The 16,366-nt window shown below is 45.8% G+C and overlaps 5 protein-coding genes across 5 annotated transcripts; 2 read left to right on the top strand and 3 right to left on the bottom strand.

Annotated features, from left to right (window-relative positions):
* Positions 1–4,017: 4,017 nt before the first annotated feature.
* Positions 4,018–4,500, bottom strand: LOC138673856 (histone H2B). Its single transcript, XM_069761890.1, has one exon. The coding sequence runs from the start codon at positions 4,458–4,460 to the stop codon at positions 4,080–4,082; it is 381 nt and encodes a 126-aa protein (XP_069617991.1). The 5' UTR covers positions 4,461–4,500; the 3' UTR covers positions 4,018–4,079.
* A 254-nt stretch (positions 4,501–4,754) lies between these two features.
* LOC138673855 (histone H2A type 1-like) lies at positions 4,755–5,212 on the top strand. Its single transcript, XM_069761889.1, has one exon. The coding sequence runs from the start codon at positions 4,790–4,792 to the stop codon at positions 5,174–5,176; it is 387 nt and encodes a 128-aa protein (XP_069617990.1). The 5' UTR covers positions 4,755–4,789; the 3' UTR covers positions 5,177–5,212.
* A 4,079-nt stretch (positions 5,213–9,291) lies between these two features.
* On the bottom strand, positions 9,292–13,610 carry LOC138673854 (histone H3). Its single transcript, XM_069761888.1, has 2 exons — positions 13,503–13,610; positions 9,292–9,762 (listed from the first exon to the last, which is right to left on the bottom strand). The coding sequence occupies exon 2, from the start codon at positions 9,752–9,754 to the stop codon at positions 9,344–9,346; it is 411 nt and encodes a 136-aa protein (XP_069617989.1). The 5' UTR covers positions 9,755–9,762; positions 13,503–13,610; the 3' UTR covers positions 9,292–9,343.
* Positions 13,611–13,687: 77 nt separating this feature from the next.
* Positions 13,688–14,131, bottom strand: LOC138673853 (histone H2B). Its single transcript, XM_069761887.1, has one exon. It carries the CDS (start codon positions 14,102–14,104, stop codon positions 13,724–13,726), a length of 381 nt encoding a protein of 126 aa, XP_069617988.1. The 5' UTR covers positions 14,105–14,131; the 3' UTR covers positions 13,688–13,723.
* A 267-nt stretch (positions 14,132–14,398) lies between these two features.
* LOC138673852 (histone H2A.J-like) lies at positions 14,399–14,872 on the top strand. The gene has a single exon (XM_069761886.1). It carries the CDS (start codon positions 14,436–14,438, stop codon positions 14,838–14,840), a length of 405 nt encoding a protein of 134 aa, XP_069617987.1. The 5' UTR covers positions 14,399–14,435; the 3' UTR covers positions 14,841–14,872.
* The last annotated feature ends 1,494 nt before the right edge of the window (positions 14,873–16,366 follow it).

Here is a 16,366-nt window from a genome sequence, read left to right as displayed (position 1 = left end):
AGGGTATGGCAGGGGTTAGTTGAAAAGCATAGCAAGTTGGGTCACGTACCAAGTGGTTGCAAGTAGCAGAGGTAGGAAAAGTCAGTGTGGAAAGATAGGTCACATACCTGTAGAAGGAATAGATAAATGGACACACTGATTAGAGTGGAATGATGGCAGGGAACAGACCGTATACATCATATTAAATTCTGGATTAATTCATAGCTCACACTTCTATGATGCACGCTGCAGACTATATATCGTACTACATACTCTCCATATCCTGCTGTATACCATCATATAGTGCTATGTACCATCCTTATCCTTCTGACCCCATATATACCCCATATAGTGCTAAATAACCTCCATATTTTATTATTATTATTATTATACATTTTTATAGCGCCATTTATTCCATGGCGCTTTACATGTGAATACAGGGCAAATATAGACAAATACATTAAACATGAGCAGATAACAAGGCACACGAGTACATAAGGAGGGAGGACCCTGCCCGCGAGGGCTCACAGTCTAGAGTATACAACAATATAGTACTTTATACCCTGTGTATCCCCCCCATATAATGCTATATACCCTCATATAGTGGTGTATATGCCCCTCATACTTCTGTACACCAACATACAGGTCCTTCTCAAAAAATTAGCATATAGTGTTAAATTTCATTATTTACCATAATGTAATGATTATAATTAAACTTTCATATATTATAGATTCATTATCCACCAACTGAAATTTGTCAGGTCTTTTATTGTTTTAATACTGATGATTTTGGCATACAACTCCTGATAACCCAAAAAACCTGTCTCAATAAATTAGCATATTTCACCCATCCAATCAAATAAAAGTGTTTTTTAATAACAAACAAAAAAACCATCAAATAATAATGTTCAGTTATGCACTCAATACTTGGTCGGGAATCCTTTGGCAGAAATGACTGCTTCAATGCGGCGTGGCATGGAGGCAATCAGCCTGTGACACTGCTGAGATGTTATAGAGGCCCAGGATGCTTCAATAGCGGCCTTAAGCTCATCCAGAGTGTTGGGTCTTGCGTCTCTCAACTTTCTCTTCACAATATCCCACAGATTCTCTATGGGGTTCAGGTCAGGAGAGTTGGCAGGCCAATTGAGCACAGTAATACCATGGTCAGTAAACCATTTACCAGTGGTTTTGGCACTGTGAGCAGGTGCCAGGTCGTGCTGAAAAAATGAAATCTTCATCACCATAAAGCATTGACCCTGCCCTTGATGAAACACAGTGGACCAACACCAGCAGCTGACATGGCACCCCACACCATCACTGACTGTGGGTACTTGACACTGGACTTCAGGCATTTTGGCATTTCCTTCTCCCCAGTCTTCCTCCAGACTCTGGCACCTTGATTTCCGAATGACATGCAAAATTTGCTTTCATCAGAAAAAAGTACTTGGGACCACTTAGCAACAGTCCAGTGCTGCTTCTCTGTAGCCCAGGTCAGGCGCCTCTGCCGCTGTTTATGGTTCAATAGTGGCTTTACCTGGGGAATGCGGCACCTGTAGCCCATTTCCTGCACACGCCTGTGCACGGTGGCTCTGGATGTTTCCACACCAGACTCAGTCCACTGCTTCCTCAGGTTCCCCAAGGTCTGGAATCGGTCCTTCTCCACAATCTTCCTCAGGGTCCGGTCTCCTCTTCTCGTTGTACAGCGTTTTCTGCCACATTGTTTCCTTCCAACAGACTTACCATTGAGGTGCCTTGATACAGCACTCTGGGAACAGCCTATTTGTTGAGAAATTTCTTTCTGGGTCTTACCCTCTTGCTTGAGGGTGTCAATGATGGCCTTCTTGACATCTGTCAGGTCGCTAGTCTTACCCATGATGGGGGTTTTGAGTAATGAACCCGGCAGGGAGTTTATATAAGCCTCAGGTATCTTTTGCATGTGTTTAGAGTTAATTAGTTGATTCAGAAGATTAGGGTAATAGGTCGTTTAGAGAACCTTTTCTTGATATGCTAATTTATTGAGACAGGTTTTTGGGGTTATCAGGAGTTGTATGCCAAAATCATCAGTATTAAAACAATAAAAGACCTGACAAATTTCAGTTGGTGGATAATGAATCTATAATATATGAAAGTTTAATTGTAATCATTACATTATGGTAAATAATGAAATTTAACACTATATGCTAATTTTTTGAGAAGGACCTGTATACATCTGTAAATCCTCACCATATAGCGCTGCATTACCTTACTGATGTATACCCTACAGATGTTTCTATATACTCCATAAACTGCTATATACATCTGTAAATCCTCATAATATACTGCTATATACCATAGTATACATTTCTATTTAGTGCTTAATATCCCCATAGTAATGACTACCTTTCACAGTGATGTTTATTCCCCTCCTTGTAAAGGTGTTTCCACGGTCAGTATTGCCAGCGCTTTGGATGCAGCTCCATCCAAAGCGCTGCCGGCTTTTGTACATACGGCGATTCAGCATGTGTTCAATGAACCATGTGTAATCACCGCATCCTTATACATTGGATGGTGATATTTATCTTGCGGAGACTGAGCACCGGGTGTCCCTGCACGCATAGCGGAGATGGGATTTCATAAAATTCCATCCACTATGCTGTAACATTTGGACGCAGCGTCCACTGACCGTGGAAACATACCCTTATGCTGTATACTACCCATATAGTGCTGTATATTTTCAGAGTGCCAAATACTCTCCATATAACCCCCATATAGTGCTCTTTACCCCTAAACGCTTGTTCTGTTAACTCCATATATTGTTGTATACTCCCAATACAGTGCTGTATAAACCAAGTAGTACTGTATACCCCAATAAAGTAATAATAATGCTCCCCATTTACAAGTATTTACCCTCCATATCCTGCTGCATACCTCCAGATTATACTATAAGGTGAAATATACTATATATATATATATATACCTCCATATAGTGCTATATACCCACCATATCATTCAATATACCCCATAGTGATGTATACCTTCCATATCCTACTGTATATCCCTGTTATATACCCTCCTGAATACCACAAAATAGTGATGTACCCCCTTTATATTGAGCCTTATACCCCCATATACTGTTCTATACTACTGTATTCCTCCATATAGTGCAAGACACCCATATATTGCTGTATAGAGCCATACGGTTCTTTGCTCATGTAGCTCCTGCTGCGATAAACAAGTGATCGCTTTCTCCATTAATGACAATGTGAGGTTCAGACCTAGAAATAGATCAATCTTTAGTTCATCATAGATCAGGAGCCTCCACCGGTCTGGGGAGAGAAAGGTGAGTAATATCAGGACGTACAGAGAGCGCTGATCACAAAAGGATGAGAAACTACTGAAAATGCAGCTGAGCACTGAAAGTTAACAGCTCATCCATTACCAGCAGAACAGTCCAGGCAGGGGGCACCAGGACCGTTTCATGAGAAAATGGGCTCAGTGAGAGAGGACTGATCTAAAGCCTCCATCACGTTAATCGGCTTGTCGCCTTTAACATCCTAATATTTTTATAATATGGAACCTCAAACTTAAAATCTTGTTTCCTTCTGCAGCTGCTGCCTGACACCAAGTACTGCAGTTCACATTACTTGTAACTGGAACACCCAAGTCCTTCTCCTGTTCTGTTGGCTTAAGCTTTAATCTCTTAATGACCTTCTGGATGGGAAAGAGTAATGAGAATTGGTCCTTCCAGATCCTTGCAATCCCCAGTGCTCCTGGTACAGATCATATTTAGAGGATGCACCATTTACAACCAGTTCTACTTCCATCTGCAATGTTCCTAGTCCCTGCTTCTGTACAAGGCTGTTGTGTGGTTCAGTATCGGATGCCTTTGCAAAGTCCAGCTAAATCACATAAGCCCCATGACCAACATCTAGAATAGCACTTACCTTCACATAGAAATCCAACATGCTGGTAGTCAATTTCTACAATATATTTTACAGGTCATCCCTTAAAATGCCGGTCAGTGCCAGCAGGACACAGGCACGCAGCCACAGCTCTGATGTAGACGGGGTGGGTGGCTCTTAGAAGAGCCTTTGGGTTGTGGGTGCAGAGCACGGAGCAGATCACTTGGCGCTGGTGTACTTGGTGACGGCCTTGGTGCCCTCAGACACAGCGTGCTTGGCCAGCTCTCCGGGCAGCAGCAGGCGCACAGCGGTCTGGATCTCCCGGGAGGTGATGGTGGAGCGCTTGTTGTAGTGAGCCAGGCGGGAGGCTTCCCCTGCAATGCGCTCAAAGATGTCATTGACAAAGGAGTTCATGATGCCCATGGCCTTGGAGGAGATGCCGGTGTCAGGGTGGACCTGCTTCAGCACCTTGTACACATAGATGGCATAGCTCTCCTTCCTGGTCTTCCTCCGCTTCTTACCATCCTTCTTCTGAGTCTTGGTCACAGCTTTCTTGGAGCCCTTCTTGGCTGCTGGTGCAGACTTGGCAGGATCAGGCATGATGATAGCAGAATGTTCTCTTCACTGGAAAAGAAAATAATGATCCTGCTCCTCCCAGAGCGGCCGTATTTATAGACCGGCCATGCAAATGAGCAATGCTGTCAGATCACTGTTCTATTGGATGAGAATGTCATGTGACCAATGTAAGCGTCATGATCTCCGCCCTCTGCAGCTCATTGGTGTTTCCACAAGTCTTGTTTGCATTAGTGGCTTCACATTCAGCCAATGGCAGGAGAGGAGGCGGGGCAGCAGCAGGTTATAAAAGGCGCAGGAGGCGGCATACTCACCACACAATAGAGTTCTCTATCTGCTGATAACTAAGTGCAGTGATGTCTGGACGCGGCAAACAAGGCGGGAAGGCCCGTGCTAAAGCCAAGACCCGCTCATCCCGAGCAGGACTGCAGTTCCCGGTTGGTCGTGTGCACAGACTTCTCCGCAAGGGTAACTATGCTGAGAGGGTGGGCGCCGGTGCTCCAGTCTATCTGGCCGCTGTGCTGGAGTATCTGACCGCAGAGATCCTGGAATTAGCCGGCAATGCCGCCCGGGACAACAAGAAGACCCGCATCATCCCCCGACACCTGCAGCTGGCCGTGCGCAATGACGAGGAGCTGAACAGGCTGCTGGGTGGGGTGACCATCGCCCAGGGGGGCGTCCTGCCCAACATCCAGGCCGTGCTGCTGCCCAAGAAGACCGAGAGCAGCAAGAAGAGCAAGTGAGCGACACTGATCCCATCTATCCACACAACACAAAGGCTCTTCTAAGAGCCACCCACACCGTCACCACTAGAGCTGACGCTGCTGATCTCTGCTGTGATTTTTTTTTTTTTTACAAATACTAATGTAGATGATGCCAACAGATAGCGATGGGATTTTTTTAAGTAAACATTCCATATTGTGCTTAAAGCTTGCACCCTCTGCCCATGAAAAGCTGTAAACTACAAAATACTGCTGTATACCATCAATATTCTAAGGAATATCCCCCATATAGTACTGTATATCATCTGTCCATACATTTTGTTGAATACGTCCCATATCTATCTATATAATTACCTTAAATTGTCATCCACTTCTGTCTGGAGAAATCCCACAATCCACCACGCCGACCGCCATATTGGAATAGCCAAGTGATGGGTACTATTCCAATATGGCACCCACTGGTAGTACCAGGCCCTTGCGCAGTACCACCAGCGGGTCATCGCCAGACCTCCCTATGCCACTAGGACCCCTGCCCGCAGGACAGCCGTAGGAAAATTATTCACAATGCGCAGCTGTGACCTTGGAGTCAGAAATGTTTCCAGGGACGATCCCCATGATGTTCCTGTGCCTCAATAGGTAAACTGCTGCTGGTACCAACCTATTGCCTGATACCACCAGTGGAAAACTGTCGCACCACACACTCACGCAGCCAGTTGCATGGTACCACCAGCGGAACACCGTTGCAAACATGCCACCGCCAGGATCTACCAAATGATTCACTGACTGCTGCCATCTTTGTACAGGAGGAGCGCATGCGCAAATTTAGGCTGTGTGCACACGTAGCAGATTTTTTTTTTGCGTTTTTTCGCTATAAAAACGCATACATTATGCATCTCATCATTTAGAATGCATTCTGCAATTTTTGTGCAAATGATGCATTTTTTTCCGTGAAAAAAACGCAGCATGTTCATTAATTTTGCGGATTTCCCACTATATTATTGCATTGGAAAATCCACAAAAAAACATGCGGATTTCTTGCAGAACTTTCTGCAAAAAAATCCTGAACGTGTGCACATAGCCTTAATGTGACCGCCACTATCTGTTTGCACAAAGATGGCAGCGGTCTGATTTACTGCACCTGCGCGAATTATGCGAATCATTCTGCTGATACCGGCAGCAGATGCGCGACGTGTCTACAGGCAGAGGAAGCCGGTCACATTAAAGGAGTTTTCCCACGAACTAAAGTTAATTTTAAAAATTGTCTGTCTGACCGTGTACGGAGCATAACACATCTCCTGGGCAGGGGAGGAAGCAAACGACAATACTGACATTACAGCAGGGGATCACAGAGGATTCATTTTGTGAGGTAAAATATTTCACTGACTTTTTAAAAAATATTTTACCTCACAAAATGTATCCCCGGCGATCTCCTGCTGTAATGTCAGTATTGTCTTTTGCTTCCTCCCCTGCCCAGGAGCTGTGGTATGTTCAGTACACAGTCAGACACAATTTTTCAAATGAACTTTTGTTAGTTGGAAAACCCCTTTGAAAAGCAAATACCAACGGCAACATGGCTCCTCCTAAAAAGTGCGCCAATGACAATGAAAGGAAAGCAGCAAAGGCACAACGTCGAAGACAACAAAGGGCAAATGAGACTCTTGAAGTGCAAGAGCATCAATGGGACAAAAACAATGCATATAAGCATAGATGCCAAGCACATGAGTCCCCTGATGCAAAAGTCATTAGATTATCATCACAAGATGCCATTAGGTAACAATAGCGCCGCATGCCTGCCCTCATCGTGACACTACAGCCCTCCCGATGCGATAGAATCGAGCCTCCATCTTGTAGTGCTATATATGCCCATATGGTTTTATACATTCTTCTTCTATGGTGAGTACACAACAATAATCTAGTGGTAGAAAAAAAATCAGTTCACCTCACATTTGCCATCAGCAGCCACGGGAGAAACAGAAGCGACCCACAGATTAATGTTCCAGCAATCTGAGAAGTACTGAGATTCAAAATTGTTTATTCAAAGTGGATTAAACCTTGTTCATGAGTGAGAATATGATCTGAGGAGGAGGAATATTGTACGTTTCTAACCTGATGTTCTCTCCTTCTTAATCATATTTTTCACTGACTGACCTGATGCAATCCATTGTGAATAAAATCAGAGTGTGGAACACCTGATATAGTGCCCTCTACCCCTCCATATAAAGCTGTCTACCTTTTCACCCTACTCCTGCTCTGTTTTAATGTTAATATCCTCCATAATCCGAATCTCCCACTGTTATCCAGGACTTCTCTTGTGCTGTGCCAGTTTCCTGGAATGCACTACTCAGAATTATGTGATTTGCCAATATCTCTTTATACAGGCATAATATTTAATTAATCTAACTCTGCCCTCCCTTTTCTAATTTTTCCTTAGTCTGAGTCGCCCACCAGGGCAATGGGGATACTCGGTACCAGGTCCAGTTGCTCTTAAAGGGGATGTCACAGTGTCTGTGACCCGATCCGTGGCCCTGGGACTCAACAAAAAGGGGAAAGTCTTTAAAGGGTTTAATAAAGTCTATTTGTGAAGCCACCTTTGGCTTTCGGTCAGAGGGGACCAACGCTGCTTAAAGGGGTTCTTTTAAAGGGGTGGTGTTGCAGCAAGATGGTGACGCTTCCCATAGGTGAAGTGGGGTCCCCAGGGCTCCCAAGGTGTATGGCAGGGATGGTGGGTTGCAGTCTTTACCTGGTTTACTGGAGTTGTAGTAGGCCTCAGTCTAGGGTACCGGCAACAGGTACAGAAGGGGTCCCCTTAGCAGGTCAGGTTGGGAGCCTTCCTCTATGCTGGGTTTCTAGTACCTTGCTACCTGTGGTTTGCTGGCAAACCTCCTTTCTTTCTCCTGTCCTGGGACAGAACCTGCACGGCAGGCAGCTTGAGCTGTACTCTTGGGGGTCTCTGACACGGTGACTCCAGGCTGTCTGCTGCTTTGCCTCAGGTATGGTAGGGGAAGTATACTTATAGTCCTATGGCCTCCGGGTCTGCTGTGGACCTTACGGCTATCCACAACCTTGGGCTCCCGATGCCTGGTTTCTGCGCTCTCTTAGGGGCCTCCTTGAGCCCTCAATCTCTCCTCTGCTCCTTTCCTGTTTGCTCCAGACTGAACTGACTCTTTATTCAGGGAAGCTGCCCTAAAAGCGGGTTTTGAGCTCCCCCTCCTGGCCTGGATTCAGAAGGTGCTGTGTGTGAGATTACCTGCCAAAAGGATCCCTCTTGTCTCCAGGCAAAGCACTACACTACCCGAGAGGAAGGCAACAATACTGTGGTACCCGAACTCCTGGGGTGCCACAAGTCCCTCTTATTGGTCTCCATATACCCAATAGCACTTGGTAACTGTAGTTGCAGATACTGATTGATTACCGGATCATGCAGCTTTATATGAAAAACCCAATTTATTATGATGGCCGGACTGCACATGATGAGCACGTTCTACTTATTGTATCCTATTTCCTTATAGATTGTGAGCAGGACTGCACGCCTGGAACTTTTACTCTGTAAAGTGCTGCTAAATATGTTAGTGCTATATAAATACAATTTGTGTTATACCCCCGTATAAAACTTTCTATGCTAATTACTCTATTACTATATACCTCCATATAGATCTCTACAGCAATATGATGCAGTTTAGCCCCCAAATAGTGTAGTGCACCGTGCTTTAGTGCTGAATATATTACATATTCACTTACAGCCCGAGAGCCGCCATGTGTTACACTGAGAACAAAGAGGGAGAAACTATCAGCCATAGTGTGGGAATTTCAAATTCAGTGCTCAGCCAATCAGCACCATGGCTCCGCCCACAGGCAGTGTCAGATTAGAGTTAAGCAGTAACCCCTTTATTCATGTGCCATGAGGCGTCAGGACAAAGTGAGGAGCGCTAAATAACAAGTCCCTGGGTAACTGCATCTAGAAAGATTTCATAAGATAATTGCATCTCTGCACTTTATATTCATGTTACATTAACCCTTTTTGCTCTTTAGGCATATGATAAATTATAAACTAAAATTTGATTACCAGCAGTGAATCTCGCAAACAAAAGAAAATAAAAGATCTGGAAAGTTTAGGAATTGGCTCCTTAGTGGGAGGATTTGGTGGCTCTGAGAAGAGCCGTTGTGTTGTCTTTGGTGCCCGGGACAGATCTAAGCTCTCTCCCCACGAATCCTGCGGGCCAGCTGGATGTCTTTGGGCATGATAGTGACCCTCTTGGCATGGATGGCGCACAGGTTGGTGTCCTCGAACAGTCCCACCAGATAAGCCTCGCTGGCCTCCTGTAGGGCCATGACTGCCGAGCTCTGGAAGCGCAGATCAGTCTTGAAGTCCTGGGCGATCTCCCTCACCAGGCGCTGGAAGGGAAGCTTACGGATCAGCAGCTCGGTGGACTTCTGGTAACGGCGGATCTCCCGGAGAGCGACTGTTCCTGGACGGTAGCGGTGCGGCTTCTTCACTCCACCAGTGGCAGGAGCGCTCTTCCTGGCAGCCTTAGTGGCCAGCTGCTTGCGGGGAGCTTTCCCTCCGGTGGATTTACGGGCGGTCTGCTTAGTTCTGGCCATAGCTCTGTCTGCAGAGATGAAGGAACACAGATATAATGATGAGAGCAACAAGAGCAGGGTATTTATACTCATGTGATCGTTCTCATTGGTTTATGTGAAACACGCCCCCTACACTCCATTGGTTGTCTGCATCCAATCATTATGCAGGAGAAGCTCAGTCAGCAGAACTCCCAGAAATCTCCTTGTTCCCTCCTCCATGAAGTGCTGCTGGGTCTCCACGGTTCCCACACTGGTCACAGGCTGCGATAATGCAGGAAGGGTCACATCATGTCTACACGAGGCTTCTGCAGCAGCGGCCTCTGATGGCGCTGTACTTCCATATCCCCGTACACTGCGCTGTATAGTGGAGCCCCCTCATCATCACCCTAGATCCCCCCAATCCTCACATAGCGCCCCACATCTAGACATAGGATGTGACAGGGAAATGCTCACCTGTCAGTAACACGAATGCTCTGCCCTAATATTATTATTTATTTATATAGCACCAATAATTCCATGGTGCTGTACATGAGAAAGGGGGTTACGTACAGAGTTATAGTTATCGTTTACAGTAAAAACCTATAATCTGCCCCCTACTATTCATCTGTCTCCACACCCTCCATGCACATAACTGCACTTGATACTTGACTACTGCACTTAAACACACGGGCTGATGACCGGATCATGCAGCTTTATATGAAAATCCCTGTTTATTATAATTGCCAGATCTGAAATAACGAGCACTTTTCACCTATTGTGTCCCCCCATTTCCTTGTAGATTGTCAGCTTGCGAGCAGGGACCTCACCCCTAATGGCACTGGTTTAAATTGTCTTAACTTATACTGAATTTATTGTCTGTACATGTCCCCGCTTATTGTAAAGTGCTGCGGAATATGTTGGCGCTATATAAATAAAAAATATTATTATTATAAAAACTACAATGGTGCTGATGGGATCGGTGGGGGGACTCGGACACTGATCACACAGCTCTGCCGGGACAAGGTGGTGGCTATGAAATAAAGCCTTTGTGGGAGAAGGACGGGGCAGCTGCTGCTTATTTCTTAGGTGAGGCTCCTTGTCTGTATCACAGCTCCATATAGTGGTCTAGCTATAGATCATATACTGCACATATCTCCATATAGTGCTCTATCAGCTCGTATACTGCTCTGAACCTCAGTATTGGGCTATATACCAACATATAGTTCTGTATACGTCCGTGTAGTGTTTTATACTCTCCACATTGTGCCGTATACATACGTATAGTGCTGAAACCCTCCATATACTGATGTGTACATCAAAATAGTGTTTTTCCCACATATAGAACGAAAAACCATCGAGGCAGCAGCTATGTACGATAACATCCAAATTTATTGTAGAAAATTGTATTAAAAGTGCCCGACAGATCCAGTGTGACTGAGACCCAAGATAAGTGACCTGACTGAGGCCCCGAAGAGCTGGAAGGCGCAGGACTCGGTCACACTGGATCTGTCGGGCACTTCTCATTCATCTTTCTATCATACATGTGGATTTTATTGTACATACTGTACCTCCGGCCTCACTGGATTTTCGTTCCTCTGTTTTGCCTCTGCTGGTTCCAGGCTTCTCCGTGCTGCCACTGGGGTGAGCGGACTCTCTCCCATTCCCCCTTCTCTATGACTATGTCCACATATAGTGAAGAATATCCCTATATACCCTGGAAATAGCGCTGTGTCCGCCCTCAGCATTAATATTGTGCTGTATATGGCCATATAGTGCTGAATACCTCATCTATGGTGCTATATATCGCCAGATAGTGTCACACCCCATATAGTGCTGTGTGCCAGGATATAATGCCTCATACACTGCATATCGTGCTGTATTCCTCCATGTGACGCGGTCTATGCCCAAATAGTACCATACACCCTCCATATAGTGCTGTATACGGCCATATATCATTTCCCTCCCTCCATACAGCGCTCTGCACCACGTGTTACTGAGGAGAACAAAGAGCGGGAGAAACTATCAGCCGTTGGGCGGGAATTTCATATTCAGCGCTCAGCCAATCAGCACTCAGTAGGGCTATGGCTCCGCCCACAGGGTCACTTCCCCGCAGACGCTTGGTGTTAACCCTTTAGTATCCGATGTTTCCAGCTCCCGCAGAGCAGACTGCAGCCATCCGGGCACCGGGCGATCACCAGCCCCTCCCCCAGCAGCAGGAGCCGCGGCTTCTCCTCACATGTGGGCGGAGCACAGAACTGTTGGGGATTTTGAATTTCCCGCACTTTTTCCTGTCATTTTCCCGCTTTTATCGCGAGGACGTTACATCTAGTCACAGACCTGAGTCCTCCCCGGTGACCTCCTGCTCGGAACAATGGCGGCGTGAGACCGAGAAATCACAGATACAGAACTATATGTGTATACCCCATATCCTACTGTATACCCCAATATATTGCCGTATAACCTCCATATCTTGTTGTATACCGCTATATTGTGCTGTATCTCCTCCATAGCCTCCTTTATACCCTCCATATCCTGCTGTATACTTCATAATATAATGCTATGTACCCTTCATATCCTCCTTTATACCCCATATATTGCCGTATAACCTCCATATCTTGCTGTATACCCTTCTATTGTGCTGCATCTCCTCCTTTATACCCCCATATCCTGCTGTATACTCCATATAGTGCTATATACCCCCATATAGTGCTGTATAAATCCATATTATACCCCTGTATAGCGCTATACACCCTCCGTACTGTGCTTTGCTCTTGTAGCTCCGGCTGCGATAAACCAGTGGGATTCAGACCCAGACATAGATCAGTGATTGTGAGCTCATCATTGATCAGGAGCCTGTGGTCCGGGGAGTGACCGCTGCGTTATTTCATTAGAACATTTTGAACAGAACAATGAGAAACTGCTGAAAATATCGCTAAGCGCTGAAAGAGTTAACAGCTCATCTGCGCCTATTACCAGGAGACCACTGGAGTCTGGCGGCACTAGGGCCCAGCGCTCTGGGATCAGTGGAAGGTGACAGCGGGAGGTGTTGCCGCTTTTTTTTTTTTATTTGATTTTTATAATGTGCCGCAAACTGGATTCCGTATTGTAGATGTTTCCCCTCTATAAATAAGGCCGGGTCCTCCCTCCCTCTGTGCTCCTGTGCGCCTTGTGTTACTCAGGTCTATTGTATTTGTCTATATTCGCCCCTTTCACATGTAAAGCGCCATGGAATAAATGCGGCTATAGAAATGTATAATAATTATTTTATTATTATACATTTTTATAGCGCCATTTATTCCATGGCGCTTTACATGTGAATACGGGGCAAATATAGACAAATACATTAAACATGAGCAGATAACAAGGCACACGAGTACATGAGGAGGGAGGACCCTGCCCGCGAGGGCTCACAGTCTGCAGGGGGTGGGTGAGGATACACTAGGAGAGGGAAGAGCTGGCTGTGCGGCCGTTCAGTAGGTTGAGGATCACTGCAGGCTGTAGGCTTGTAATGGCATTGTAATATCGAGGTCAGTTTATTATCCTGCATAGTGGTGTCAATAGCAAAGGCTGACACTTTACTCAGTCCCATCCACAAGGCCATTGTTTGTTATAAAAAAAAAAACTATTTACACCAGTTCCCTGTTTTTTAGCCAGTTCTCCCATCTGCATATAGTGTATATATTCTATATTCCCAGGTTCTGGAGCGTCGGTATAAGGCTGTTGTGTGGTTTAGTATAATCAATCCACATATCACATTGGCCGCATTACAAATATCCAGATTGGCACTTACCTTCTAGACACCCAACATTTGGGTTGAGACATTTTTCAGGATTCCATACTGGTGGTCGGTAATTAAATTACTTTCTAAAACATATTTTGCAAATCATCCCTTTCAATGCCGGTCAGTGCAGCAGGACACAGACCCAGCCAGTGCAGCCACAGCTCTGATGTAGACAGGGTGGGTGGCTCTTAGAAGAGCCTTTGGGTTGTGGGTGCAGAGCACGGAGCAGATCACTTGGCGCTGGTGTACTTGGTGACAGCCTTGGTGCCCTCAGACACGGCGTGCTTGGCCAGCTCTCCGGGCAGCAGCAGGCGCACAGCGGTCTGGATCTCCCGGGAGGTGATGGTGGAGCGCTTGTTGTAGTGAGCCAGGCGGGAGGCTTCCCCTGCAATGCGCTCAAAGATGTCATTGACAAAGGAGTTCATGATGCCCATGGCCTTGGAGGAGATGCCGGTGTCAGGGTGGACCTGCTTCAGCACCTTGTACACATAGATGGCATAGCTCTCCTTCCTGGTCTTCCTCCGCTTCTTACCATCCTTCTTCTGAGTCTTGGTCACAGCTTTCTTGGAGCCCTTCTTGGCTGCTGGTGCAGACTTGGCAGGATCAGGCATGATGATAGCAGAATGTTCTCTACACTGGAAAAGAAAATAATGATCCTGCTCTTCCCAGAGCGGCCGTATTTATAGACCGGCCATGCAAATGAGCAATGCTGTCAGATCGCTGTTCTATTGGATGAGAAAGTCATGTGACCAATGTAAGCGTTATGATGTTCGCCCACTGCAGCTCATTGGTGTTTCGACAAGCCTTGTTTGCATTAGTGACTTAAGATTCAGCCAATGGCAGGAGAGGAGGCGGGGCAGTAGTAGGTTATAAAAGGCGCAGGAGGCGGCACAGTCACCACACAATAGAGTTCTCTATCTGCTGATAACTGTGAGTGCAGTGATGTCTGGACGTGGCAAACAAGGAGGTAAGGCCCGTGCTAAAGCCAAGACCCGCTCATCCCGGGCAGGACTGCAGTTCCCCGTTGGTCGTGTGCACAGACTTCTCCGCAAGGGTAACTATGCTGAGAGGGTGGGCGCCGGTGCTCCGGTCTATCTGGCTGCTGTGCTGGAGTATCTGACCGCTGAGATCCTGGAATTAGCCGGCAATGCCGCCCGGGACAACAAGAAGACCCGCATCATCCCCCGACACCTGCAGCTGGCCGTGCGCAATGACGAGGAGCTGAACAGGCTGCTGGGTGGGGTGACCATCGCCCAGGGGGGCGTCCTGCCCAACATCCAGGCCGTGCTGCTGCCCAAGAAGACCGAGAGCAGCAAGGTGAGCAGCAAGTCAGGCAAGAGCAAGTGAGCGACACTGATCCCTTCTATCTACACAACCCAAAGGCTCTTCTAAGAGCCACCCACACCGTCACAAGAGCTGAAGCCGCTGATCTCTGCTGTGATGTTCTGTGCATACAGATCTGTTATGTGGCTGATTCTCTGTATAACATCAGTATACAAGAGCTGTAGTGTAGATGCAGTGGGTATAATCCTGTCACTATTGGGTTGGCACAGTGGGACTGATGATGGTTTATAATCTGCTGTGAACTGGCACTTACTGGTCTGGTATCAGGTCTTACACCCTCCTCTCCCCCAACCTCCAGGTCCTGTAGTCTAAGGTGTGAGTAATAAACATGCAGTAAGGTAACACGTTCATAGTTATGACCTGTGATGGGCACTGTGCATTAGATGAGTATTGTGGGCAGATGCTGCTCCTGGTGGCAGCACTAGTGCACTGCAGTATGACCCTATGTGCTGCCACATGTGATGTGAGGACTGTGCATTAATTGTGGTGTATGGGGGGGGGGATATCCAAATATATACACACCCCATATTGTGTTATGCCACCATGTAGTGCGATTGCGATGTACCTCCTATATAGTGCTGAATACGGTCATATAGCTCTATAAGATGTTGTTTCCCTTCATTTAGCGCTGTGCACCACTTATTACACTGAGGAGAAACTATCAGCTTTAATATGGGAATTTTACATTCATTGTTCTGTAGGGTGGTGACTCTGCAAAGAGCCTTTGTGGAAGGACAGGGCAGAGAGATAGAGATAGCTATATATAGATAGATAGCTATATATAGATATAGATACTTACCTACAGTATCCTCACCCGTCCCTTGTAGATTGTGAGCCCTTCCAGGTATATACCAAACCTCATGCTATTGTCCAGAAAAATGAAGGCAGCACTCTAATAGAAAAAATAGGTGATTTATTTATTATTTATGTACAGATAGAGATATAGATAGATATAGATAGAGATGGAGAGATAGATATAGATACTCACCTACTGTATCCTCACCCATCCCTTGTAGATTGTGAGCCCTCGCGGGCAGGGTCCTCTCTCCTTCTGTACCAGTTATGACTTGTATTGTTTAAGATTATTGTACTTGTTTTTATCATGTATACCCCTCCTCACATGTAAAACGCCATGGAATAAATGGCGCTATAACAATAAATAATAATAGATATATATATAGATAGATTTATAGATAGATATATATAGATAGATAGATCCAGTGTGTGCAGAGTGTGGGGGGCAATGTCCACATTAGGGGTCACAGGAATCACAACCTTCCATCATTAAGCTAAAATGTCATATAACCAACAATCTCACTGCCATGTCATGTACTCCCATATAGTGCTGTGTACCCCAATATTGTGCTATATACCAAAATATAGTTCGGTATAAATCAGCGTAGTGCTTCATAACCTCCAAATTGTGCCATATAATGTTTAGTTATATAGCGCCAACATATTCTGCAACACGTTACAATGTAATAGCTCATATACGACAGTCGTAAGTAACAATGTGAAAAATAATACAA

The sequence above is a fragment of the Ranitomeya imitator genome, chromosome 4 (genome assembly GCF_032444005.1).
Source record: "Ranitomeya imitator isolate aRanImi1 chromosome 4, aRanImi1.pri, whole genome shotgun sequence".
Lineage (NCBI taxonomy): Eukaryota > Metazoa > Chordata > Amphibia > Anura > Dendrobatidae > Ranitomeya > Ranitomeya imitator.
This window is presented reverse-complemented; position numbering and strand designations above follow the sequence as displayed.

Excerpts from the sequence above, each read along its gene's own strand:
- LOC138673856 (XM_069761890.1), bottom strand. The coding sequence starts at position 4,460 with ATGCCTGATCCTGCCAAGTCTGCACCAGCAGCCAAGAAGGGCTCCAAG.
- LOC138673854 (XM_069761888.1), bottom strand. The coding sequence starts at position 9,754 with ATGGCCAGAACTAAGCAGACCGCCCGTAAATCCACCGGAGGGAAAGCT.
- LOC138673853 (XM_069761887.1), bottom strand. The coding sequence starts at position 14,104 with ATGCCTGATCCTGCCAAGTCTGCACCAGCAGCCAAGAAGGGCTCCAAG.
- LOC138673855 (XM_069761889.1), top strand. The coding sequence starts at position 4,790 with ATGTCTGGACGCGGCAAACAAGGCGGGAAGGCCCGTGCTAAAGCCAAG.
- LOC138673852 (XM_069761886.1), top strand. The coding sequence starts at position 14,436 with ATGTCTGGACGTGGCAAACAAGGAGGTAAGGCCCGTGCTAAAGCCAAG.